The sequence below is a fragment of the Anguilla rostrata genome, chromosome 9 (assembly GCF_018555375.3).
Source record: "Anguilla rostrata isolate EN2019 chromosome 9, ASM1855537v3, whole genome shotgun sequence".
NCBI lineage: Eukaryota > Metazoa > Chordata > Actinopteri > Anguilliformes > Anguillidae > Anguilla > Anguilla rostrata.
In genome coordinates, this window is record NC_057941.1 from 34,760,428 (window position 1) to 34,787,589 (window position 27,162).

Genomic DNA, 27,162 nt, shown 5'->3' on the forward strand with positions numbered 1-27,162 from the left:
TTTTACATCCACAAAAATTGCGTATTAATTTGTCACTGTTCTGAATCTGTTTCGATTCGGTAATGCTTAATTTTACAAAAGAACATTCAAGGTATTACCTAACAGCTTATTTATGACTTATTGGAACATTATTGGCGGTTTTCATGCACAGTAAAGGAATGGATGTCCCCATGGTATTTTGTGTCTTTAGGACTGAATGGGATTGTGAGGTGCTTTGTTTCCCGTAAATTTAAATTGTGTGGAGTCAGTGGCCTATCAAGTACAAATCTGTGGGGTTATTTATGAATGGACGCTGGGAAATGTAGTTCTTGCTTCAGGTGGGATTGAAGTTAAATACAGATTATATGCACCCCCACAATAATGGTGCTTTTATGTACTTTAAGCCATAATAACTTTTTTGCTTCAGTATCGATGCTCATTGTTATGTCATCAGAACTGCTGGTTACATGTTTATGACTTCATGATAACCACCTTGCTATGTAATGTCTCTCAGAGTTTAATAACATCTGTCTGACCCAACCAAGTGTATGTTTCTCAGTAATTATTGACAAATTCATTTGTGTCTCAGCGTTTCTACTACCAATTTCATTTAACATTTTAAAATTATGTAGATCAAAATCCGTTCGTTGAGTGTAGGGGAAAAAATTGTTAATTCAACAGGAAACAAGAAACAAGAAACAAGAAAAAACTACTGGGTTTGACAAAAATCTTAAAAATGGAAAAACCGGATTTATCCTGACTGAAAGTATCAGAGGGAAAGTGAAGAGAGAGAGAGGGGAAAGAGAGAGAGAGAGAGAGAAAGAGAAAGAGAGAGAGAGCCATACAGCTGTTCAAAAACTGTGGCAAGGGCGCATGACTTCCTTTTCCCTGTCACACTAATCGAGGCTTTCTTCATTTCCTCCTCTTCTCTCTCTCTTTCTGTAGGTGTATGAGATCATGAGAGAGCGAGACAGAGACAGAGATCATTTCACCATGGACGTACGCTGTAGTTACATCCTTTCCTTTTGGCTCTCCTTCCATCTTCTAACAGGTAAACTAGGCCAACTGTTATTGATTGAATCATTTTCTGTTTGATCCTTTCCTCAAACCAGCATAAATACTTTTCCATGATTAGGTAGAGCTTTTTTTTGCTTATTTGCCCAGGAGAAGTGAAACAGGTTGCGGAACGCTAAACTATATTTAGACGCTCGAAATGGACACGCTTTGTTTTAGGTGTGGGAAAAGCTAAGCTTGTCCATTCAGAGTGGTCTAACTTCACTTCTGGTGCTCAGCACAGAATGCAGGCATTGACTGTGCACCCGGCGCATAATTCAGATCAGCAAGATCATCAGGTGTGAAAGCTTGGAGAGCTACTACAGCACAGAGCTGTATCTGGTTTAGTGCAGGGGATGGGGGTGAGTCTAATGCAGTGGGGGATAAATTGATAAATTGACTGAGAAGGATGGGGGGTGGGGTGGGGGGGGGGGGGCTGTGTATATTAGAAATATGGGTTTGGGGGAATAGGAGAAGAACCGTAACCCTTTGAAGAGCAGTTTTTTTGGAATGCTTTTTAAAAATTTTAAGTCATTGTGTTCTAGAACTCCACTGCTTTCAGTTACCAGAGGTGATTGTTACATCAGCTTTATGAATGTGCTTTTAGTTAGTTTATACTGTTTTTTTTCCTCAAAATTCAGTGTTCTAGAATTCCATTGCTTTCAGTTACTGGTAGTGATTGTTACATCCTCACTGGAATGTTCAGTTAAGAACATTCTAATCACATATTATGATCTTGCACCTTAAAGGGTTAAATCCCTACTGGTCACATGGTTTGGAAAAACTGGTTAACTTGGGCATAGGCCACCAATTTCAGACAGCAACATAAATGTCATGTTTTTTAGAAAGATGTAACACACTTGTAAAAATGAAAAATGAAAGTGAAAGTTAGTAAATATGGCTCTAATACCCCTCGATTAACTAGAAAATTTGAGTTGTGTTAGAGCAGGGAAAATGTGGAGAGGTGTTTTGAATTGCTGCAAATTTTTGGTGCTGTTAGTTTGCATATGAGAATGGCATCAGTTCAGTGCTTTGTTTTTCATGCAAAAATCAATGTATCAATGATACAATTTGCATGAGGGGGTAGTGGTGCTACATGTCACTGAATAAGTAATTATTCATTTTTTATATATTGTGGTTTTTTTTATGTAAGTTAACTACCTCTTCCAAATCAATAATTTTTCACCCCATAAAATTTGACTTAAGGTATGAAAGAATTTAAGTAATATAGACTGGGTTATTCTTGGCAAACAATGAAAACTGATTCCAAAATTAAGGTAACCTATACAGAGAAAAACTGTATAGTGTCTTCTGAGGTAAAACAAGAAGGTAAAACAGGAAGATTAACCTGGAAACCTAGAAAATGACCTTCAATGTGGCTGAATGTAAAGTTCTAGATGTGGGATATAATAAAGATTTAAGAGCGGATTATGCTATGGGAGCAAAAGTAGAACGTGCTGAATCTGAAGAACACATGGAATTTCATTTGGGTAGTAAGGAAATGTAAAATCATAAACATGTTCTGTTCCTGTAGTTCTCTCTCTCTTTCTCTCTCTGTAGGTGTAGTGCAGGTATGTGTTGGTTATGAGGGTGGGGGTGGGGGGGGGGGGGTGTTGTGATGGAGGTTTATTTATTTGTATGTGTCATAGGTAGTTTACGTGTGTACAGGGGATATGATTTATTAAAGGATGTCAAAAGTCAGAAGTCTCTCTCTCTCTTACCTCACCCCAGGCAGTGAATGCGCTGGCAGGACGGTGCATGGGCACGTTGGACAGAACGTGGTCCTCCCTTGCAGGTACGACATAGGCCGCTACGGAGAGCTACACTCGTGCTGGGGCAGAGGGGAAGTACCGAATTCCGGCTGCAGCAATGAGGTCATCGCGAGCGACGGGTCCAGAGTGACGAGCAGCGCATCGCAGCGGTATCAGTTAGCGGGCGCACTGAAGCAGGGCGACGTCTCCTTGACGATCGTTGGCGCTGAAGAGAGTGACGCCGGTGTATATGGCTGCCGCGTGCACATAATAGGGCCGTTTAACGACCAGAAGGAAACGGTAAAACTGGTCATTACCCGAGGTGAGTGACTCGCCAAAAACACACAAAATATTACAGAAATACTGTTTGGTGTTGTTTCACAAAACTTCTGACAAATTCTGGTTATAAATGTGAAATAAAGAATTTAAAACAAGGCTGTGGCAGGTATATCTGCAGTAAATAGAATATAGATATTTTTTATATATTAATTTAGAGATAATATTCACTGCTGAGCCTTTCATATATGCAAATTGTAACGGTGCTTATTGTAAACTTGATTAAAAAATTTTTTTATCTGATGAATTGGGTCATCCAGTAGATTTTTATTTTCAGCTAATTCCATTTTACGCAATCTCTCTTTCCAGCACCAGAGCCAACAAAAAATGCACCAGAGTGGCCAACCAATGTGACTGAGCAGGCGTCTAAAACGACGTGGACACCACACGCTCACACGCAAGGTATGGATAACGGCTCTCCGCGATGCAGCACGTCACAGTTTCCATTGATACCAACATTTCTGAGCTAAAGCGTGTGATTCAGTTTAATCTATTTTTTTCCCCAAGAGGTCAGATGAGTAAAATATTGTCCTGTCCTGGTGCCACTAATGAGTGAAAAAATAAGTCATAGATTATAAGTAAGTTATTATGTTTCTCAATGTTTTGTTCTGTGCGTAGGTGATGAGAGTGCCAATTCCACAGAAAGCTCTGATGCAGCGGTACCCCAGAACAGCGAAGAGGTGAGTGCAGATGCACATTTGGTTATCGCCAGAGCCGGCCTGGCCCAATAAGGGGCATAAAGGGGACACACAGATTATTCAGCCACAGAATGCCGTTTAATGCTGCAATAAAAGAGTGTAATGGTTGGCGGAACATGAAAATGTAAAAATGCTGAAATTTTTAAAGCAAAATGGGGACTTTAACAGAATGTTAAGTCGTGTCTTTTCAGAAAACAAGAAAGTTATTTTAAAAAGCGCAAGAATGTAAAATGGAGTGTAACATTATGGTGTCTGGTATAGTGCCTGTAAGTGCAGTATTCATTGCCCTACAGCCTCAGCTGGATGGGATCCAGCTTGCGGTGCTGCTGCCTGTGGTGCTGCTGCTGCTGCTCTCCCTGATAATCGTGTTTCTGCTCTTCATGAGTGAGTATGCTCCTCCACCTCCACCTGCAAGCCTGAACACGGTGCATGTGAACACATACATACACACACGCACAACGCATTCATGGGCAGTTAGCCCTTTCCGGTGTAAGATCACACATATGTGATCAGAATGGTCTTAGCTAATCTAATGCTGGTGCAACAACCACTGCCAGTAATTGAAAAGCAGTGGAGCTCTAGAACACTGACTTATAATTTTGAAACAAAACAAAACAAAAACAAAAAGACATTCCAATAAATTTAGTCTTCAGAGGGTTAACAGCTGTTTTATTTGCTAGTCGTAACTAAGCAGCAAGGGTTAAAATGTGACGTAGAGCGATCGGTGTCAGGACTGAGCGAGTTTGTGGAAGTGCAGGGAAGGATGTTCTTTCACACGTTGAGCTAAACCTCAGAGATTTCAATTCCCCCGCAGGAAAACGCTAACGGCTGTGCTGAGTACCTGTGTTAATGTGTGTGGGGGAACGCACTGAATGAGCGTACATTTTGTTTTCACCACCCCCCCCCCACCCCCCCAAAAAAACAAACCAGAAATAAATTATTTCAGCAATTGTACTGGAAAAAGCATTTAGTAAGCAGGCACATAAGAAAAGAATGAAAGTTTTGTGTTGTACTACTGTTGTATTACTGCATTCTGTAATGAGCACATTTAATTCAAAAACACTCTAAAAAAAAGAAAAAAACATCAAAAACAGGCTCTCGTCTCTTTTTCAGGAAAACGGTGGAAGAAAGCCAGCGAGATGCTTGGAATGTAAGTACTGTATGAATAGTATGCTTTCAACTAACAGGCTCCACGGGGTTATCCAGTGGTCACTTACAACTGCAGCCCCAGGCCTTTGGACCACACTCTGGGCCTGGAAGCAGAGATAGAAAAATGGGAAATCCCACCAGAAATTATGCGCTTAACCACTAGTGATGTTAATACTGCGGTATTCATATGTAGCAGGTTCACTACAGCATCTTGCTCAAATTGCTCATCAATTTATTCTTTCAGGATTTGTTTAAAAATGACACATTATGCAAGGCACTTCACTTTGAATTGAATTGCCTCTGTAAATAAAGCTGCGTAAAATGGATAAGACATGACATGGTGAGGCGCTCTGAATAAGGGCTTTGCCAGTGAAACTAATCATTACGATTCGGCCGCTGGCTTGTGGCTTTCCTCCGTTAGATCAGAGCAGCCCGGCACTGGGGTCCTCTACAGGAACTCAGAGTCCAGCCTGGGCCTCCACTCCAGGGAGATGGCGGTGGAGAATATCTATCAGATGGATGAAGGAGACGACTATTAAACGTGCCCTTGAACCTTGGCTGAAGCAAGTCCACCCCCTTCCCCCCGGTTACCTTCCACCCATCCTAGGCCACGCCCCTTTCCTTCACCAACAACAAATCAAAATGGCGTAATTGCCTATACATCAGGAAGGGACCCTGAATCTCAGAGAACTACAGCAGCCTGAGAGATCTACAACACTTTGCTTTTTTTTTTTTTTGAGGGTCTCAAATACTTTGGCTTAATCCGCAAATGGTGCTGAAGCCTTTGTTGACTCTAAATAGATTGTTGGGCGTGTTCCAGACATTCAAGGAACTAATAACCACACCAGGAGGATCCAGGAAAGACTACAAGGCCACCTCCCAACAGCCTGGATTTTGTGCCACAGGAGTAAATAAGAGCCTCTAGGTTAGATGCCTGTTTTGAATTTTCTTATCTCACAGCTGATTGGCTAAAGTGGTTGTGATGCTGTATTACTTTATTGTTTCTTTGTTGAACAGACACTTAGCACAGATGTAGAATGACAGCACTTTGTTGGAAGTCGGTGTGGTTGTACTGTGCTGACTGGATGAGATTAAGATGGGGAAAAGTATGCATTCAAATATTAGAGACGTTTTTCAGTGTACATAATACTAATTATTTCTAATGAAGTGTGTGATTATAGCAATGACTAATATGATAAATTATCTATGTATATACTGTATATTGATGTGATTTTTACTTAATGGATCTGCTCAGCATAGGTACATTGGCTGAAAACCTAAAAACAATTAAAGTAACTATATACTGTGACTGCTAATTTTTGACATGTTGAATTCATCCTCGGGAAATTCAAGGGCATTCTCACTGAGCGCACTGAAATGAGGGCTCAGGTTGTTCACCTTTGATGTACTTAAACACAAAATTTACAATAAAGATTTAAAAATTCAATGCCTTTGTAATTTTCAGAAAAAACAAAAAAACAAAAAACTTTGTTCAGAGGTGGGCAACAAGGGCCTCATTGTTTCCGGTTTTCATGTCAGATTCTGCCCCTCATCACTTAATTAGCCCTAATATTTACGCCATCTGCTATTTTAGCTACATTTCTTGATAAGCACATGAATGACAGCCGAAGCTTCACCTAGCTTCAGTTGAGGTGTATAGGCTACGGCGCTGCTGTTGTTTACTGCCTGTCACTGCCACAGTCGCAACAGCGCAGAGCTCATTTTCTAAATTGGAATGAATCTGTAACTACCCGAGGAGCAGCGAAGGGCAAGGGAGACGGAATGGACTGGCCGTACTTTCCGTCAAGAGCGTCAGAGCCCTGGGGCTGAACTAGAAGATTGAGATGCCCTTCAAATGAGTGAGTGCTTCACAAGATGTCCTGTTTCCAATGGGCTGCCGTGCCAAACCTGCTGTAATTTGAGTTGGGCCACCGCAGTGCATCTCAGGAAATCGTGTTTTTGTGTGCACCAAGCTTACCGCGCTAAAATGGTAAATCTGGTGATTTGTTTTTGTAACGATCCCAACATTATAGCAATATTGGAGATTACGCATTTTTCGTCATCTTGGTGTTGTAGCTCGGGGGCATATTGACTGCACGTTGACCCCTGTAGCTTGTGAGAGTGTGTAGAGAGTGTTTGGCAAGGCAGTAGCAGGTGGACTGCATTATAATGTGGCGGGATTGAATACCCAGCCACATTTCAGCTTTTTTCTTTTTTTCTTCTCACATTTCAGCTTTGACCGACCAATCGTAGCAGGGCAGATTCACCGATGCAATGTAAATTTAAAATGTAACTGTGTGAAATAGATTTGCTGACATCAGTGTGAGGTAGACCTTTAGCAAATGTCTGTCTCTGCTCCCTTGCTCTGCTGGGATAGCCTGAAACTATCTTTGTGGTCTACTGCATTAAATCTCTTTGAAAAATCTCAAGCAACCCCCACAACCCCCGCCCCCCCCTTCCCCTCCACCCCCTACCCCCCCCGGAAAGATATAGAAGAGCAGCTCCATCCCCCGCTTACCAATAGCTCTGCTTGAGAATTAATGAAGAACATTTTGCTTTAATCATTTAAAATGGGCCTTTAAAAAGGGGGAAAAACAACAAAATATTCAGGCAGTGGCACATATTCAAAATGGCTTTTGAGCCAGGCTCTGAATTCTAATCAGGCAGTTGGTATTTTGTGAAAAGAATCAGCAGAGAAAGGTATGAAAAATTAATGAAAAATAAATGTAAAAATGTGTTGACACAGCCAATAGGCATAATGAAACCTCCCAGCTCATCCCCATTACCATGGCAGCGATGTTGTTCCTCTGACACTTGCCATTTAACAACATCAGAACGTTTATGTGGAGAACAGGCCTTTCCTGCTATCTGATATGGATATCTCCCTAAATCATTGTGCCTGTAATCTCTAGGGCAGAGTTGCCCTGGCTTATTCGAAAAAGGTCAGTAATGTTCCAGCTCAATTAACCAAGGTCTTGAGTTAAAACCGTTATTAGAGCACACTTGCCCTTTTCAGAAATGACTCGACGCCCCTGCTTAAAAGAGAACCCAGCATAGCGTCTTAGCTTTCGCTGCGAGACCTAGTAAGCTTTTGCATGCATTAGCATCTCTAATCTGCACGAGAAGTACTTTCTTTTGGTACATCGTGTGCGAAATTGAACAAATGATCACTTCTGCTTGCCTGACAGGAGTCGACGTGAAATTAAAAGCATTGACAAGAGGCAGCTAATGGTTCCCCTAGCCAAACCAGCGCAGCCACAAAAACACGCTAAAAAAGAGTATGCGTACACACACTGCCAAACTTCAGGGCCTTTCCGCGCCTCAGAAGACAATTTAAACAAACAGAAACGCCTGTATTTCCATAGGAATGGCCTCAGTGATCTACCATCACATGCCACGGCGCAGACGCGTAACGAGATCGAGGCGCGACCTCGCGCGCGGTCAGCAGGCCTGCCGGTCGGTGGACGAGCGCTCTTGTTTACCCCGAGCGCAGTTAGCACTCGGCAGTGAGTGTGTGTCCCTCTCAACTGCATCCCCACCCCCCACCCCATCCACCACCCATGACCCAGTGGGGCAGCACATAGGCAGCTCATAGGCAGACATGGAGTAATGAATTCTGGAAAATACCGCTGCTAACAATGGCCTCTTCTCTGACTCCCTGCGCTACGCAACGAGACACACCCCCCCCCGCCGTCGCTCTCCGTCTTGGGGGGCGGGGGGGTGAGGTTGGCGGAGCGGGGCTGGGAGGGGGGGGCCTGCTGACGGCCACGGCTGGAGATGTCGCAGTTTCGCGGCCCTCGGAACACAGACAGTCCATTCAGGAGTCCTCTTGCCTGGGGTGGTGGGGGGGGGGGCGAAGAGCAGGGACGGGGGCGGCGACATGGTCAACACGCTCCTGGCAGAGCCCCGCACGAGGCGGAGCCGTCCCGTCCGCACCCCGAGCGCTCCCAGAGTCGCCTCGCCTTCCCTCCCCCCCACCCCTGTCGGGATGGCTGCTGGTACGAGACTGCTTCACCTGCGCTGGATCCTCGCCTTCTCTCTGGCAGGTAAGGGAACCGACCCCAATGCCCCCCCCCTCCCCCCCCCCCGTGCATGTGCGACCCTCCCTGCAGCCACAAGTCTGCATGGGTGGGCCTCCTAACCTCTGCTCTCTGCTGCTGCATAGACCAGTCCTACTGGCTGCTTGTAACATAACAACTAGCCAGAGACAGAAATACCACTTTCCTTAAAGCCACCACTGAATGCTTCTAACAGCTACTGCTTACACTGCTGCGTTGACTCATAACACGATGTGCAGTGTTTCACTAGAGTTTATATGCAAGAAACCTGAGTTATGGAGAGCACAATGTACTGTATCAGAGTTTATTTAACACTGAATAATGCATATGCAAGGGCCTAACTGCTACTCGCTGTTGGTGTGTTTCTCCCAGTCCAGATGTTGATATCACATATTTTGCCTTTCTTTAGTAAAGAAAGCTAAACGGCTTTTTCCCAATACAGGCCATATTTCCCAATGCCGCTCACTGAGGGCATTAAAGGTCAGACTGACTGTTGTGTAAATCCACAAAATGGCGTTTTTTATGCAGAGGTCGTGTCTTTTGCAGTTTGTTTACTGGAGAGTGCAGTTCAGGGAAGCCCTCGTGGTGGAAAACCAGTGACCGCAACAGGAACATACTCAACACATTTTAAAACAAGGAATTGAGTTCACAGATACTTGTGTCCCTTCACACATGCACACACACAAAAACTATTTATCATTTAAACAGTTTCAGAATGAAAATAAATTGCCTGTTGTATTAGTGACATGTTGAAAAATTAAAGATTATATCTAACTGAACAAATTTTCAGATCCTGAATCTGTTCTTTCCATGCTTTTTATCTCTCGTAAGCGTGCTAAGATGTACGTTTACGGGACAGGTTTATGTAATGTAGACCTTCCTGGTTTGTGCTCTGCCAATAACATCAACTCTGCATTCCCTCAAAAAAGCCGAAACGTCATGGCGTAGCAGTGACACGACGCACATCCTGTTTTTTTAGGACGCACACTGTTATTTATCTCCTGTTTTTACGGCGCGGCGGTTTCGGCGCTGGAGGTGCTGGAGGGCGGGTCCGCGAGCCTGTCCTGCCGCTACTCGGTGAAGCGCTACGGGCTGAGCCGCGTGTGCTGGGGCCGCAGCTGCGGCACGCTCTGGTGCGGCGACATCGTCGCGCAGACCGACGGCGAAGGCGTCGTCTCCAAGGTGTCGGACAGGTACCGCGTGGTGGGCGACGTGCTCGCGGGACAGGTGGACCTGGTCATCCCCAGGGTCAAGCAGGCGGACAAGGGGCCGTACTGCTGCAGAGTGGACATCGACGGATACTTCAACGACAAGAAGGTTTCCTACACCCTGAGGGTTGTGAAAGGTAAGCGATATTACTTTTCTGTATGCTAATATGTATAAATAGTGCAATGCAGTGTAAATAGTTTTTGGCAGCTATATTAATTTATATTCTTATTCTGAGTCCTGGGTTATCTAACTATCCTGCATAGGTATTTGAAATGCATTGTACAATTTTGTGCAATTGATCGTATAGTGGGCCTTACACTTTTTTATGGGGTGAAATATGTATCCCAAAATAAAAGACATATTTTTAATGTACATTTTGTATATTCTGTGACGTATATATTCTATGCCGGTTCTAGGCGTAGGCAGAATATGTGATTGCCTCAGGCACCATCTGTCTAGAGGAACACCAACCGTTTGGGGAGGGGGGGAAATAATTTGTTGCATCTATGATAGTCAGTGGCCCCCATACCCAAATGCCCCGGGTCTGCAATTGCATCATCCTATCTCCCCCCTGCCCCCCCACCCTGTTACGCAATCGCACCTACACCCTCCAGATATCCTCTACTGCGTCAAACCCCCCACCCCCTAACCCCACCACAGGCCCGCCTGGGGCGAAAGAGAGGCTACAAGCCGTGCTCGTAACCCAGCGACAGGGTGATGCGGTGGCTCCCCAGTGGGACCCAGTGACTCGCTCATGTTCTTATGCGTTTTCGAGTGTCTCTGCGCGCGTCTCTGCACTAGTGCCAGCTGAGTGCACATCTGCCCTGTCCCACGTCAGCCTCTCTTAGCATTCTGCCTCCTCAGCTCCTGTGGTGACGACAGTGCCCGTGCCCAAATGCGCCACCAGCCCCCAGACACCTGCCGTCACAGGTGAGTAAGACCGCGTGACCCAACGGTCGATATAAACGAGGTGGCTTCGATCGATATAAACACTAATGTTTGGATCAATATTAATGTGATGGCTTCGAATGCCGTTAGTGTGATGGTTTCTCTTATTACATTTTTCCACACTCGCGCATGCATGTCTTCACCCGGTTTCCCATTGGCTGGCTTGGGATGACTCACTGTCTGGCACTGTGACTCAGCAGGCCTGCATATCTCCACCCTGCACCCAAAACACCACAAAGTTCCACCATGACCGCCCCCCCCCCCCCCCTCCAAAATCTTGACACGTCAGTGCAATGACGGGCTTCATATTTTCACATTTAAATAAAAACCGTCTTTCCTGGAAAGTGTGTTCATCTGGAACTTACAGGGAATTGAAACAAAAAATAAACCCGTACATATGTGTTCTCTATTTGAATGTTCGGAAATACGTCGATAGAGCTGCCAAAGGGGCAAATCAAAGCAATGGACCACTACGTGTTATTTATTAACCTGATCTGCATATTTTTTATATGAAAACCTGTGTCTATATCATGAGCTGTCTCAAAGGGGATGCCACTGAAGTTATTGAATATGGCAGAACATCCAGTACGACAGACTTTTTTTATATCAACTTTTAATTTTAAAATATCAAATAAAAATAACACTGCAATAGCATCACCAGCAGGGCCAGCTGATGCCATGTTGCGTGCCTGTGATGCTGTTGAAGCTTGCTATAAAAATGATAGAAATGCGGAGCTTGTTGGCTTTTTGAAAAACAGAGTTAATTTCTCATGTATGCTGGCACTGCTGGAACAATAGGCCCTCTCTCTCTCTCTCTCTTCCCCTCCCTCCCTCCCTCCCTCTCTCAATTTCAATTTCAAAGTGCATTTGCAGTGCATTTGCATTTGGCATGACAAATATAGGCACTTGTGTTGCCAAAGCAGTGGTTACAACATACAACTATATACAATGAATGCTAGACTATGAATTTGTTATAAAAGTAAAAAAAAAAAAGAAGGGCCAAGCCTATGGCAAAAATAATAAAATAATCAATAAGTGATGTTAGGTGTGTGTGTGTTTGTCTGACTATTTGTGTGTGTGTGTGTGTGTCTGTCTGACTATCTGTGTGTTGTGTGTTGAGTGAGTATGTGTCTGCTTGTACACGTGTGTGCTATATGTAAATGTGCGCATGAGGTGGTCACACATTGTCCCTCAGAGTATGGCAAGAGAACACAAATTGTGCTGCTAGTATGCAGCAACCTTTTTTTCTCCTAATAAGAAGGGTAATCTATCTTCATTGGGTGTATCATTGAATTGGGGACATTTCAGGATCATTTTTTGGTAGAATGTTTGGCAAATTTGGTCAAATTTGGTGCATTCCATGGAAGTGTTTGTCTGTTTCAATTTGGTTGCCTTTGCATTGTTGGAACAATCTTTTTTCTTCTGGAAACCATAATTTTCTGTGCCTGCCAGTTTCTATGGCTAAGTGGTGCTCGCTGAGTCTGTACCTCATCAAGGTGGTTCTCAGTTCACTACAGCAGGTCTTTTTAGGGTCAAATAAAATTTCATTTTACTTTGCAATTTTGTTTTAGTTTCCCAGTAGGTTATATAATTCTGTTTCAGCTGTGTTGCAATTTGGTTTATTCTAATTATGTTTGTAGTTTTGTTCTGATCCTGAGCAGGTGAGGTGTTAGTGTGTGTTAGTGTATGTGGAGAACTAAGGCTCAGGACCAGCTGAGTGAGGGGATTGTTTGCTTTGCTCAACTCTTGGTATTGCTTTGTATTGATGTGAGTGGGGGTCACTTTGTTTTAGGTCCTTCCAAAATTTGATTGATCTTTTTTGTATTTTGATAAGTAATGGGAATTGGCCTAATTCTGCCCTGCATGCATTGTTTGTTGTGTTTCTATGTAATTTCAGGATATGTTTACAGAATTCTGCATGCAGGGTTTCAATTGGATGTTTGTCCCATTTGCCAAATTCTGGACTGATGAGTGGACCCACACTTCACTGCCATAAAGAGTAATTGGTTCAATTACAGCTCCAAAGATTTAAAGCCAAATTCTAATTGGAATCTCTGCAGAAATTAGTTGTTTTATGGCGTAGAAGGCCCTGTGTGCTTTCTCCCTTAGTTCATTCACTGCAATGTTGAAGTTTCCTGTAGAACTGATTTTTAATCCTAAATAATTATAATTTGAGGAATGTTCAATGTAATGTGTTCCTAACATGAATTTGTGTTTTGTTCCCTGAGATCTGGATCTTTTTCAGAATGCCATAATTTTAGTTTTGTTAAGGTTTACTGCCAGGGCCCAGGTCTGGCAGTATTGTTCTAGCAGATCTAGGCTTTTCTGTAACCCCTGTTCACTGGGGGAAAGGAGAACCAGGTCATCTGCATAGAACAGAACGCGATCTCTGAGTTGTGTAGAGTGAGACCAGGCACTGCAGCTTTTTCTAGTATGTTTGCCAATTCATTAATATAAATATTGAAATGAGTTGGACTAAGGCTGCAGCCCTGTCTCACTCCATGTTCCTGAGAGAAGAAATTTGTTCTTTTGTTGCCAATTTCTACGCCGCATTTGTTCCCTGTATACATTGATGTGATTAAGGTTTTACCCCCTACACCCCTACACCACTTTCAATAGAATAACCCTTGATGCCAAATAGAATCAAATGCTTTTCTAAAATCAATAAAGCAAGCAAATATTTGTTTTTTGTTTTGGGTTATATATTTCTCAATTAGGGTTTGTAGGGTGTAAATATGATCAGTTGTGCAAGGATTTGGTAAAAATCCAATCTGACTTCTTCTCAAGACATTGTGTTTAGTAAGGAAGGTTAAAAGCATAGAATTTATGATACTGCAAAGAACCTATCCCAGATTACTATTCACACAGATGCCTCGGTAATTGTTTGGGTCAAATTCATCTCCATTTTTGAATATTGGTGTTATAAGCCGATGGTTCCAGATGTCAGGGAAGTAACCTACACTCAGAACCAAATTGAATAATTTTAGGATGGCCAGTTGAAATTTTGTGCTTGTGCAAGTCCAGATGCTTTTTTAGGTTTAAATTTTTTTATTTTATCTTTAAGCTCTTGTTCAGTAATCGAGCAGTCCAATGGATTTTGATTATCTTTAATAGCCAATTCAAGTTCTTGCAATTTTTTATTTATATGGTTTTAGTCAGGATTTGCTCCTAATTCCACTTTTTTAAAAAGTATTTGAAAATGGTTTGTCCAGATATCCCCATCTTGTATTGCTAAGGTGTTCTTGTTGTGATTTTTTCAGATTTTTCCATTGGTCCCAGAATTGATTTGTATTTATTGACTCCTCAATTTCTGCCAGTTGCTTATGAGTGTATTGTGCCTTTTTGTTTCTGAGTGTATGTTTCTATTGCTTTAGTACTTCACAGTAAAGAAGACGTATATTTGAGTTACTTGGGTCTCTGTGTTTTTGATTCGAAAATTTTCTAAGTTATTTTCGGATGTTTTGACAGTCTTGGTCAAACCAGTTGTCCTCTTTTTTTAGTTGAGGTTTCAGTTTATTTTTCATTTTTAGTTGTGATTTTTATGCTGTTTTTTCAAAGATAGTATTGACCTTCTATACTGTGAATATATGGGTTGTCCAGAAAGGTGTCTAAAAGTGTTTGAATTTCTTGATCTCTAATTGCTTTCTGCACTGTTTTGAGCCCATCTCTATGATTCTCTTATATTTAACAGCTTACTGGGCTTTGTGTGTGTACTGTTACTGTTAATTAATGTTACTGTTACTGTTACTGTTAATGTCTACTGTTAATTTATGTCCTTTTGAAAATCCTAGTAATTTGACTGTGGTCAGACAGAGGGGTTAGAGGCTTAACAGTGAATGCTTTGAGAGAGAAAGGGTCTAAATCTGTCATCATATAATCTACTGTACTATTCCCAAGAGGTGAGCAAAATGTGTATCTTCCTAATGAATCCCCTCGTACAGACCCAGACTTCGACAGAGGTGTAAGAGTTCTCTTCCATTTTTGATGACTACACAATCGTGGTTGTTTCTGTGGGAATAGAATAGTTTCTTAGGATAATATGATTATGTTAGTGTATCTGGCAGGATTGTTTTTGTCTGATTAGGTGTGATTAGATGTGATTCCAGTGCTAGTTTGTACTTGGTAGGATTCTTGCTTGCTGAACAGCTTACTCTACAGGGTTGGAGTCCTGATCGATGTGGTCACTTCTGGCACTACGATCCTTACTTCACTCTAGTGTTTCTTTTGCACCTCTACATCATGAACCAATGCACTTGTTGTACGTCGCTCTGGATAAGAGTGTCTGCTAAATGCCTGTAATGTAATGTAATGTAATAGGGAGAATCGTTAATGAAGGGCATTTTATTAGTAATATAGTAATCTCCCTGAGTGCTGGAAAAATCAAGTTGTGTTCCTGTTCTTGCATTCAGGTCCCCACATATGAGCACATTTCCCTGGGCCCCCCCCTTTCTCACTCTCTCTCTCAGTCCCTCTCTCACTCTCTTTCTCTCTCATTTCCTAAGCAGTGCAGGCAGTCCCCCTTCTGGTTTTGTCTCTGTGCTTACGCTGCACTACGGAAGCGGGCAACGCAGCGTAAGCACATTGCAGATGACCTTCGTGAACTGAAAATGCCAGTGTCAGGAGAGGAGAACATTTCTATTTCAGAGTCTGAAGGCTTCAGAGATCCTCCTAGAATGAAGAGAATTTGTGTTCAGGAACCAATATGATACACTAATATTACTACTGCTACTACTAGCAGTAGGTCTGAATAGCATTCACTGTGTGAACTAAACTGTGTTCTTGGCTAGCTGTACAAAATAAGTATTGTACCTTACTGAACCTGTGTTTAGCAGTTGTCTATGACCATGAAATGCACTTTTTGTATGTCGCTTTGGATAAAAGCGTCTGCCAAATAAATGTAATGTACTAGTTCTTCTACAACATTCAGTTTTCAATATTCATTCAAAACGAACAGAATAACAGAATTGATAGATAAAAGGGACATGTAGCCTACTCTTACATCAAAGTACAGGCTGTTTTGATCGACAGATATGACAGTACAATCATCACCACTATGATTACTACTACTACTACTACTACTAATAATAATAATAATCTATCCATCCAGTATCTATACCCACTTATCCTGATCAGGGTCGCGGGGGGTGCTGGAGCCTATCCCAGCATGCATTGGGTGAGAGGCATAATAATAAAATAGTAATAAAGATAATACATTTTTATTATTAAATTGTTCTTCTTCTTCTTTTTTTTATAAACACAGCTGCAGAAAACAACAGCAAAAAAAAAGCAGAACCCTGTTTAGCAAGGCCATCAACTCACACCTGTTCAGAGTGAGATAACTGCCTGCACGTCCTCTGCAGTTCACAACCGATGCTTCCTTCCCCTCCACCCCACCCCCCCAAACAAAAAAAAAACTAATAAAAACAACCCAAATAACCTTTGTCTATACGAGGCTGTTTTCTGCAACCAGTAACAACAGCATTCTCAGTTCCCCATTCCACATTCATCCCCTTTGTTTCACAATGGAGTGTGTGGGTAAGGGACGTCGTCGCTCCAGTCACAGCACTGGACTAAACTGCAAGGGCTCAGTCTGTCAGAGAGCAATAAGCGAGTCGATGAGAGGATGTGCTCAACTCTGAATCTGTGCGCTGAGCACCCTGGTGAAATGCAATGCAAAGACCGGCCGTAACCCTCGCATGGTTTCATAACAATAGCTAATTCGATTTAATTCTCCAGGCTATTGACCAGGGATCTCCAGTATTATCGGAAAAGAGCTGGTGTGGGTGCAGGTTTTCGTTTTAGCCCAGCTTAATTCTACTTATCAATGTCTTGACTGATGACTATGATTTGCTAATTAGTTGAATCTGGTGTCGAGATCAAAAAAATGAAAAATGTCATTTAATCGCAGATGCCAGTTTGTTTGGTTTTATTTAAAATATTATTTTGGGGTAATAATATTTTTGACCCCTATATTTTTGAGAAAATTACTATTACTCAAAAAATATTTCTTTTTATTAGAATTATTTTTATCAGAGTGAAAATAAGAAGTTTCCCCAAACGTCTGAGCAGAAGATTAAAATCATTATGCCCATCTTTTATTTTCACACAATCAGTTTTGCTCATTTTCATGAAGGGAATGGGTAGCTCTGGAGATGACTGGACGGGTGACGCCGCAGTGTGCTCCTGTCAGGCGGGTGGGTCCCTTTATAACTGTAGTTTCAGTTCATATTCACAGCTCTGCCTCAATGTAGAGACCCCCTCCCATGACTCAGGCCTCACGCCCCTGCAACCACACGCTTTATAAAACCGCCATCTCACATAATGCACACACAGGTGCGTTTCACACGAAATGACCTTTGCCGAATCGACCACAGTGCATCACTGAATGCTCGCCTCCGAATTTTGCAAGTGCAGACAATTACATATCACAAGTTTCCACCCCGTGTTACGCTGTGAGTTTGTCACACATGAGCAGAATTCTGCTGGGAATGATGACTAAACCACATATTTTATGGGTCTCTCTCTCTCTCTCTCTCTCTCTGTCTGTCTCTCTCTCTCTCTCTCTCTCTCTCTCTCTTGCTCTCTCTCACTCTTTCTCTCTTGACCTCCCCCCCCTTGCCCCCTTGCTCTCTGCAGAAAGTGTGTGGGAGGAGGAGCAATCAAATGTCGACACTTCCAAGCTCAACTCCAGCCTGTCCAAGTCTGGAACTGTTGTGAGTAGAGTTTCACATGATGATGGAGGATGATCACATGACTCGAAGATCTCTGTTTGCTAACTGTCCCTGTGAATATCTCATAATGTGACTCTCTGCGTAATGCATGGATGGCAGTGCATTCTGGGGCAGAATACTGTATGCCTTTATGAAGTCTCAGACCAAGCCTCCACTTGTGACACTTCAATCAATCAAACTTTATTTAATTCTTAGAAAACACATTATGGGAATGAGCTCTCATTTACATTGGTACTGATATTACAAAATATAATTAAAACAATAATAAAAAGTAAAAATAATTTTTAATAATTTTTTTAAAGAATAACAGTAATAATATATACATATATATATTAAATAAATACCATAAATAGTAAAAGTTCACAAAGACAAATATTAAAACAAAATTCTAAAAACAATTATACTGCACTGTAACTAAGGTTGAGATCAAAGACTTAAAATTACCAAGAGTTAAAACAGTGTCAAGTTTCAGTTCCGTATGTAATACAGTCATGGTTTGATGAGCATAGAATTTAAAAGCACTTTTCTATAGATTAGAACAAATTTGAGGAACTTGAAGAACTACGTAATCTTGGGAATGTGTGTGATAAGGAATATCTTTCGAGGCTACAAATGAAGTAAGTAAAAAGGATCATTTGTGAAGCAGAGCTTTATAAATAATCATATACAAATTGTGATTGATTCTTGCAGACAGAGAGGGCCACCCAACTTTTTCATACAGGACACAGTGATGAGTACCATAGTTGTTCACAGTAATAAATCTAAATGTGGAATGATAAATAGCATCTAGGGGTCGCAAAGTAGTACAAGCAGCATGTGTATAAATTACATCCCCATAATCAAGGACAGAAAAAACAATGGATTCAATTAACTTATTTCTGGTAAACTTAAGGAAGCAAGTTCTGTTCCTGTATAAGTAGCTAAGCTTCACCCGCAGCTGTTTTTACCAGATTGTTTATGTGGAACTTAAAAGTGAATTTATCATCAGTCCAGATGCCCAAGTGTTTATAATGCGGGACTCTTTCAACAGGAGTGCTATCTAGGGTACATATCTGGAGATTGTCATTATCATTTTTTTGTTTTGATCTGTTAAACAGCATGCACTTAGTTTTATCACAATTTAAAACAAGTTTAAGATTTATGAGGGCCGTTTGCAGAGCAACAAAAGCAAGCTGCAGATTTTTAACAGTCAAGGGAATAGACTGGGAAAAGCAATAGAGAATTGTATCATTTGCATGAAAGTGAAGGTTACAGCCATTTCAAAATTTAACTATGTAATTAATGTAAATGGTGAACAGCACAAGACCCAGTATGGACCCTTGTGGAACACCCTTTGACAGCTGTAAAAACTCAGACTGTACATCACCTGCTTTCACACACAGAGACCTGTTCGAGAGTAAATTATGGAACCAATATTGTGCTGCTGCATCTAACCCAATAAATGACAGTTATTACATGCGACAGTCTATGTAATAACATAAAATGGTTGACTGTACTGAAGGCCTTAGGAAGGTCAACAAAAAGTGCAGCACAATGGCATTGCAGTTTGATAACTGGCCGACAATTATTTAATGAGTGTTTCATGAGAGTAAATGTTCGACGTTAAGGTGTCTCGTTTAAGGTGGTGTATGCCACAAAGCATTCTGTCTACTTTGAATAGAGGATGTTGGCTGGATATAAATTATACAACATTAAATAATTACAGCATCATCCAGACAGCCTCTTCCTTCTCCCCATGATCTCTGTGTACTCATTCAAAGCTTTTTTAATCGGTTTTTACTTTTATAAGGAGGTAATTTAAGTAAATAAGCAATGTTAAAAAGGTAAATCATGAGATTCGTTTTAAAATGTCCAAGGAGATTCTGCTTCTTTTGTTTTTAGTTGATTAAATCTTTTTTAATTATTTTATTTCTTTTTATCTGACTTTTTACTTTCATTGTACTGTACTTAATTCTCTTTTCAGTGTCCTTGGTATTTTGTGTTAAGCACATTACGTTGCAAATTTGTATGAAATATGCTCTATAAATAAAGCTTGACGTGACTGTTTGAATCCTCTCTTGCCCTGGGGATAGTTTTACCTGCATTCTGTCTTTCTGTCTCTGCTCACCCCAGGAGGAGAAGCCCATCCCCAGCCTGTCCCTCCAGGTGAACATCCCAGTGCTGTCCGTCTCCCTCTGCCTGCTTCTGGTGCTGCTGCTGGGCTCTCTGGCTGTCCTGGGGTTTAAACGTAGGTACTGTACCCTGTCCTGTCCTACTGGGGTTTAAATGTAGGTACTGTACCCTGTCCTGTCCTGCTGGGGTTTAAATGTAGGTACTGTACCCTGTCCTGTCCTGCTGGGGTTTAAATGTAGGTACTGTACCCTGTCCTGTCCTGCTGGGGTTTAAATGTAGGTACTGTACCCTGTCCTGCTGGGGTTTAAATGTAGGTACTGTACCCTGTCCTGTCCTGCTGGGGTTTAAGTAGGTACTGTCCCTGTCCTGTCTGGGGTTTAAACTGTAGGTACTGTACCCTGTCCTGTCCTGCTGGGGTTTAATGTAGGTACTGTACCCTGTCCTGTCCTGCTGGGTTAAAGTAGGTACTGTACCCTGTCCTGCTGGGTTTAAATGTAGGTACTGTACCCTTCCTGTCCTCTGGGTTTAAATGTAGGTTGTACCCTGTCCTGCTGGGTTTAAATGTAGTACTGTACCCTGTCCTGTCCTGCTGGGGTTTAATGTAGGTTCGTACCTGTCCTGCTGGGGTTTAAATGTAGTACTGTACCCTGTCCTTTAGTGTCCTGCTGGGTTTAAATGTAGGTACTGTACCCTGTCCTGTGCTGGGTTTAAATGTAGGTTACTGTACCCTGTCCTGTCCTGCTGGGGTTTAAACGTAGTACTGTACCCTGTCATGTCCGTGCGGGGTTTAAATGTAGGTACTGTACCCTTCCTGTCCTACTGGGGTTTAAATGTAGGTACTGTACCCTGTCCTGTCCTGCTGGGGTTTAAAGTAGGTACTGTACCCTGTCCTGTCCTCTGGGTTAAATGTAGGTACTGTACCCTGTCCTTGGGTTTAAATGTAGGTACTGTACCCTGTCCTGTCCTCTGGGGTTTAAATGTAGGTACTGTACCCTGTCCTGCTGGGGTTTAAATGTAGGTACTGTACCCTGTCCTGTCCTGCTGGGGTTTAAATGTAGGTACTGTACCCTGTCCTGTCCTGCTGGGGTTTAAATGTAGGTACTGTACCCTGTCCTGTCCTGCTGGGGTTTAAATGTAGGTACTGTACCCTGTCCTGTCCTGCTGGGGTTTAAATGTAGGTACTGTACCCTGTCCTGTCCTACTGGGGTTTAAATGTAGGTACTGTACCCTGTCCTGCTGGGGTTTAAATGTAGGTACTGTACCCTGTCCTGCTGGGGTTTAAATGTAGGTACTGTACCCTGTCCTACTGGGGTTTAAATGTAGGTACTGTACCCTGTCCTGTCCTGCTGGGGTTTAAACGTAGGTACTGTACCCTGTCCTGCTGGGGTTTAAACGTAGGTACTGTACCCGTCCTGTCCTGCTGGGGTTTAAATGTAGGTACTGTACCCTGTCCTGCTGGGGTTTAATGTAGGTACTGTACCCTGTCCTGTCCTACTGGGGTTTAAATGTAGGTACTGTACCTTCCTGTCCTGCTGGGGTTTAAATGTAGGTACTGTACCCTGTCCTGTCTGCTGGGTTTAAATGTAGGTACTGTACCCTGTCCTGTCCTGCTGGGTTTTAACTGTTGGTATGTACCCTGTCCTGTCCTACTGGGGTTTAAACGTAGGTACTGTACCCTGTCCTGCTGGGGTTTAAATGTAGGTACTGTACCCTGTCCTGTCCTGCTGGGGTTTAAACGTAGGTACTGTACCCTGTCCTGTCCTGCTGGGGTTTAAATGTAGGTACTGTACCCTGTCCTGTCCTGCTGGGGTTTAAACGTAGGTACTGTACCCTGTCCTGTCCTGCTGGGGTTTAAAGGAGTAACATGGTGGTTGAACGTGACACTTCCCAGTTGTCTTCAGGCAACAACAAAACAAATGTGCATAATTTTTTTATTCTTCAGTCATTTCAATGTACTTTAAAACGTATTTTTCTAAGCCTAAATTTCCCACTATAAAAATTCACCCGAACTGTCTGGGCGTGGTAATGAGAACTGTCAGTTAGCTATGATTGACAGACCGTGCCCCGTTACTATAGCTACCCCCATGATACGCGCTCTCTTTGGGAGACTGAATTTTCACAAGCTAGCTAGCTTAGTAGTATATCAAGTATTGATAGATAGCTAAGGTAAGGACGTTGACTTATATTCAATTATAATTTTTGCTATCTAGCTAGCCAAATTAACATAAAAGCACAACTATAACGTCCTCATAAAAGCAAACTAGCAAGCTAACGTTATCGATAACATTGCCTTATGAAAGCAAACCTCCTAAATGAATATAACCAGAAATAATCTAAAGGCACTCTAATTTAAGTGACCCTAACGTTAGTCAAATATTTGCATTGTCTGAACAGCAGGACGGCGTGTCCTGTCAGATTTCTTTACGGGGCGTGGAAATGGGAGTGGTTACTGTATTCGTGACGTAGAAAAATGACAACTTTCTCAACCGGTTGAAAATAGGACGATGAATTTAAAACGCGTATTTCTCCAAAAATACAGAACAGACATATTTAATACTTTGCTCATTGTGTTTCTTCAATGCCTCTTGTGCAAATAGCACATAAAACCAAGAAAGTGTGAAATTCACCATGGTACTCCTTTAAATGTAGGTTCCGTACCCTGTCCTGCTGGGGTTTAAATGTAGGTACTGTACCCTGTCCTGTCCTGCTGGGGTTTAAACGTAGGTACTGTACCCTGTCCTGCTGGGGTTTAAATGTAGGTACTGTACCCTCTCCTGTCCTGCTGGGGTTTAAATGTAGGTACTGTACCCTGTCCTGTCCTGCTGGGGTTTAAATGTAGGTACTGTACCCTGTCCTGTCCTGCTGGGTTTAACGTAGGTACTGTACCTGTCCTGCTGGGGTTTAAACGTAGGTACTGTACCCTGTCCTGTCCTACTGGGTTTTAAATGTAGGTACTGTACCCTGTCCTGTCCTGCTGGGGTTTAAACGTAGGTACTGTACCCTGTCCTGTCCTGCTGGGGTTTAAATGTAGGTACTGTACCCTGTCCTGTCCTACTGGGGTTTAAATGTAGGTACTGTACCCTGTCCTGTCCTGCTGGGGTTTAAATGTAGGTACTGTACCCTGTCCTCCTGCTGGGGTTTAAACGTAGGTACTGTACCCTGTCCTGTCCTACTGGGGTTTAACGTAGGTACGTACTTCTGCTGGGTTTTAAACGTAGGTACTGTACCCTGCCCTGTCCTGCTGGGGTTTAAATGTAGGTACTGTACCCTGTCCTGTCCGCTGGGGTTTAAACGTAGGTACTGTACCTGTCCTGTCCTACTGGGGTTTAAATGTAGGTACTGTACCCTGTCCTGTCCTGCTGGGGTTTAAATGTAGGTACTGTACCCTGTCCTGTCCTGCTGGGGTTTAAACGTAGGTACTGTACCCTGTCCTGTCCTGCTGGGGTTTAAATGTAGGTACTGTACCCTGTCCTGCTGGGGTTTAAATGTAGGTACTGTACCCTGTCCTGTCCTGCTGGGGTTTAAATGTAGGTACTGTACCCTGTCCTGCTGGGGTTTAAATGTAGGTACTGTACCCTGTCCTGTCCTGCTGGGGTTTAAATGTAGGTACTGTACCCTGTCCTGCTGGGGTTTAAATGTAGGTACTGTACCCTGTCCTGCTGGGGTTTAAATGTAGGTACTGTACCCTGTCCTGTCCTGCTGGGGTTTAAATGTAGGTACTGTACCCTGTCCTACTGGGGTTTAAACGTAGGTACTGTACCCTGTCCTGTCCTGCTGGGGTTTAAATGTAGGTACTGTACCCTGTCCTGTCCTACTGGGGTTTAAAGTAGGTACTGTACCCTGTCCTGCTGGGGTTTAAATGTAGGTACTGTACCCTGTCCTACTGGGGTTTTTAAACGTAGGTACTGTACCCTGTCCTGCTGGGGTTTAAATGTAGGTACTGTACCCTGTCCTGTCCTACTGGGGTTTAAACGTAGGTACTGTACCCTGTTCTGTACTGCTGGGGTTTAGATGTAGGTACTGTACCCTGTTTTGTACTGCTGGGGTTTAGATGTAGGTACTGTACCCTGTCCTGCTGGGGTTTAAATGTAGGTACTGTACCCTGTCCTGCTGGGGTTTAAATGTAGGTACTGTACCCTGTTCTGTACTGCTGGGGTTTAGATGTAGGTACTGTACCCTGTCCTGTCCTGCTGGGGTTTAGATGTAGGTACTGTACCCTGTCCTGTCCTGCTGGGGTTTAAATGTAGGTACCGTACCCTGTCCTGCTGGGGTTTAAATGTAGGTACTGTACCCTCTCCTGTTGGGGTTTAGATGTAGATACTGTACCCTGTCCAGCACATATATTAACTTTTAAGACAACCTGTTCAAACATCACATTATTTACCAATTTATTTACAATACATAGGTCCTGTGCTACCTTCAAGAGGAGGGTGAATTAGACCAACTTCTTTCGGTTTTTTTGAGGCTGAACTCTTCCTCTTTTGTTTTCTCTCAGGGAAGATCCACAGAAGGTTCTTGAAGAGGGGAAGGTAAGGGATGAGGAACCAATACATTTTTCTTAAAAATAACCACAAATTACCAAACAATAAAATGAGTAGTAGTTGACCAGCATGTACTGTGCCTCTACAGCCTGTCAACAGTGGAGCCTCGACATATCATCTATGAAATCCAGACGAGGAGGCCCGTGGTGGAGAATATCTACACCCTGGACTAGGGCTGCATGGACCACCCCTGCTGAAGATTCCAGCTAAGACCAGCTGGGATTCTAAGCCAGTTTAAGGTAGTTTAAACTGAGTTTTTGACACTTCTAACTGGTCATAGCAGGTCTGTAGCTGGTCAAAGCTTGTTAAACTGGTGGCATAAGTGGGTGGTCAGACTGGTGGACAAGCTGACTATATACTGTAGGCTGATCAGCTGGTGAACAGGTGGTTGACCAGCTGAAAATGTAAAAAAAGAAGAAAAAAAAAACCCTTATAAAATAAGAAATCTTAAGTCAGCTTGACCAGTTTAGGCTGGTCTAAACTGAAATTCTCAGCAGGGACAGTGGCGATCAGAGCTGGAGATGACCAGGCCTTCCACGCCATTCGCACGATCACCCCCCTGGGGCAGTGTGTACGCGCTGTGGATATGCCTGACTGCTGGGAGCCAACCACAAAAGTAAAAAAGATGACATGCAGGATAATAACTGGTCCAAATATTACCTAAATAACAGAGATGTGGATTTTATTTTCATAGCTATACACAGTATATTGAATGTGTGTTTATATCCTCAAGCCTTTGGATTACAATTAAAATATTTCTAACAGCAAAATATCTTTGCTAGGGTGTCGCTTTAGGGTTAGTTATGCAGTTTTTTTTTTTTTTTTTTATATTTAAAAAAAAAACCTATTGCAGCTTTAATGTAAATGTCTATATACTAAATTATTGTCATAAACAGCAGGGTTTACAGTGTTCTATAATGATTTAAATCAGAAAGAAAACCTCTGAACTGAAGTTTCATATAGAAAGGCATGAGGATTAAATTCATTTATTCATGAAACTTCAGTTCAGAGGTTTCCTTTCTTTTATTTTCTAAATAATTTTGCTGCCTTTGGTGTTATTTAAAAATAAAAATGCCAGTTTTGTTATTCCACCTTTTCCTGACGGGTTTATGTATTTATGTCAGACTTGCTATTTTCCTCAGAAAAACACCCACTTCCCAGCTTGATTGTAAATGTGCACACAAAATTCACAACACACACTGATTGGCTGATTCACACCAGGTCCAACTCCAGTAAGAAGTATAATGTTACACTCTTTGGTTCCTGCCAACAAGCAGGTTTATCCTTCAGTTTCACCCTCCAAGGAGAGACAATTCTGTTCAAGACTTTAGCTTTAATATGTGCTTTCATTTTGATTACATATTACACAGTTGCAGACTTTCTGTTTTTCAGGATAAAACAATTCAGAGATCAGAGGTTTGTGTCAGAACTGGCCATCTGCACATATATCTTTATAATGCCTTAAACTGTATAGTGATTTAGTTTTTGGTTCATCTTGGTTTTTTTTTTTTTTGTTTGGTGTGGAGGGGGGCATATGAACAATTTTTTCATTAATGTATCTGATATAGATTCATGATTTGCTGAGTTTTTGACCCTAGCCAGCCCAACCAGGGGGAGGTGGAGAGCTTCTTTTTAAAACTGACTGTCCTAACTGATTAAATATGGTTTTGGCTATTCATTTAGGAAATGTACGGATATTTACTAGAATTATATATGGCTTTTTACTGGTTTGTTATACAGCTCTTGCTTTTTAATTACATCCAAAGGATAAACTCCAAAGGATTTTAATAATGGCCTAGATATTGAGATGCATTAACTCATTCTTATTTCATTCATATTTTATTTTACTTTACAACAAATTGATTATATTGTAAAAAATATTTCTTTTTATTTAAGTGCATCTGTCTTTGTGCCCACTGCAAATTTTGGTTACAATAAAAATTTTAATTACAAGTGAATTCTCCCTTTGCCATGAAAATATATTACCAAAATGTTACCCAAGTTTTTAATTTAGACCTAAATACTTTCATAATACGAAAAAATAAAAAATACAAAGTAATTTATAATCATAGATTTGTAACTTGTTATTCACTCAAAACAATGAAAATATGTTATCAGCCTATTTCAAAACCTGCATGCTACATTTGACCATACTGTGGGGTCCCATTTCGTCTGTGGCATATCACGACAGATGCAGTACCGATTGCTGACACAGGGGGCCACCCCTGACACACCACTGAAGCGAAAGGAGCTCACAGTAGAGCCTGAGCCAATCCCTTATCAGTCCTTGTTTTCTCAAGGATTTCCCCCTGCCTTCTGGATTTCAATCCATCTGCCTTATAAAATCATGTAATTGGGATAATTAATTACCTAATCTCGCAAAGCCAGAGACAATTGTGCACTCCGGAAACAGATGCGATGAATTCCCTACTGACTGAGCAGGAAGTGGCAGCCTCTCTTTGTCCCTGCAACTGCAGATTGGCTCACAGAAGGGCTTTCCTTCCTTCAGAGTGCAAGCGATTTTTCCTGTGTGACCAAAACACTTAAACAAAAACTAATAAGTACAAATAAATCCTCTGTGTAGCTACCATTTTTGT

The 27,162-nt window shown here is 42.1% G+C and overlaps 2 protein-coding genes across 2 annotated transcripts; both read left to right on the top strand.

Annotated features, from left to right (window-relative positions):
* Nucleotides 1–850: 850 nt before the first annotated feature.
* Nucleotides 851–6,413, top strand: havcr1 (hepatitis A virus cellular receptor 1). Its single transcript, XM_064351946.1, has 7 exons — nt 851–1,030; nt 2,764–3,105; nt 3,429–3,521; nt 3,738–3,799; nt 4,111–4,201; nt 4,931–4,967; nt 5,388–6,413. Exons 1-7 carry the CDS (start codon nt 937–939, stop codon nt 5,503–5,505), a joined length of 837 nt encoding a protein of 278 aa, XP_064208016.1. The 5' UTR covers nt 851–936; the 3' UTR covers nt 5,506–6,413.
* Nucleotides 6,414–8,846: 2,433 nt separating this feature from the next.
* timd4 (T cell immunoglobulin and mucin domain containing 4) lies at nt 8,847–25,378 on the top strand. Its single transcript, XM_064349579.1, has 7 exons — nt 8,847–9,012; nt 10,004–10,369; nt 11,098–11,163; nt 17,818–17,894; nt 20,025–20,139; nt 24,520–24,553; nt 24,654–25,378. Exons 1-7 carry the CDS (start codon nt 8,847–8,849, stop codon nt 24,736–24,738), a joined length of 909 nt encoding a protein of 302 aa, XP_064205649.1. The 3' UTR covers nt 24,739–25,378.
* Nucleotides 25,379–27,162: the final 1,784 nt, after the last annotated feature.

Excerpts from the sequence above, each read along its gene's own strand:
- havcr1 (XM_064351946.1), top strand. The coding sequence starts at position 937 with ATGAGAGAGCGAGACAGAGACAGAGATCATTTCACCATGGACGTACGC. Across the intron at positions 3,106-3,428 it reads AAAACTGGTCATTACCCGAG|CACCAGAGCCAACAAAAAAT; the intron begins GTGAGTGACTCG and ends CTCTCTTTCCAG. Across the intron at positions 3,522-3,737 it reads ACCACACGCTCACACGCAAG|GTGATGAGAGTGCCAATTCC; the intron begins GTATGGATAACG and ends TTCTGTGCGTAG.
- timd4 (XM_064349579.1), top strand. The coding sequence starts at position 8,847 with ATGGTCAACACGCTCCTGGCAGAGCCCCGCACGAGGCGGAGCCGTCCC. Across the intron at positions 17,895-20,024 it reads TGTCCAAGTCTGGAACTGTT|GAGGAGAAGCCCATCCCCAG; the intron begins GTGAGTAGAGTT and ends TGCTCACCCCAG. Across the intron at positions 20,140-24,519 it reads GGCTGTCCTGGGGTTTAAAC|GGAAGATCCACAGAAGGTTC; the intron begins GTAGGTACTGTA and ends GTTTTCTCTCAG.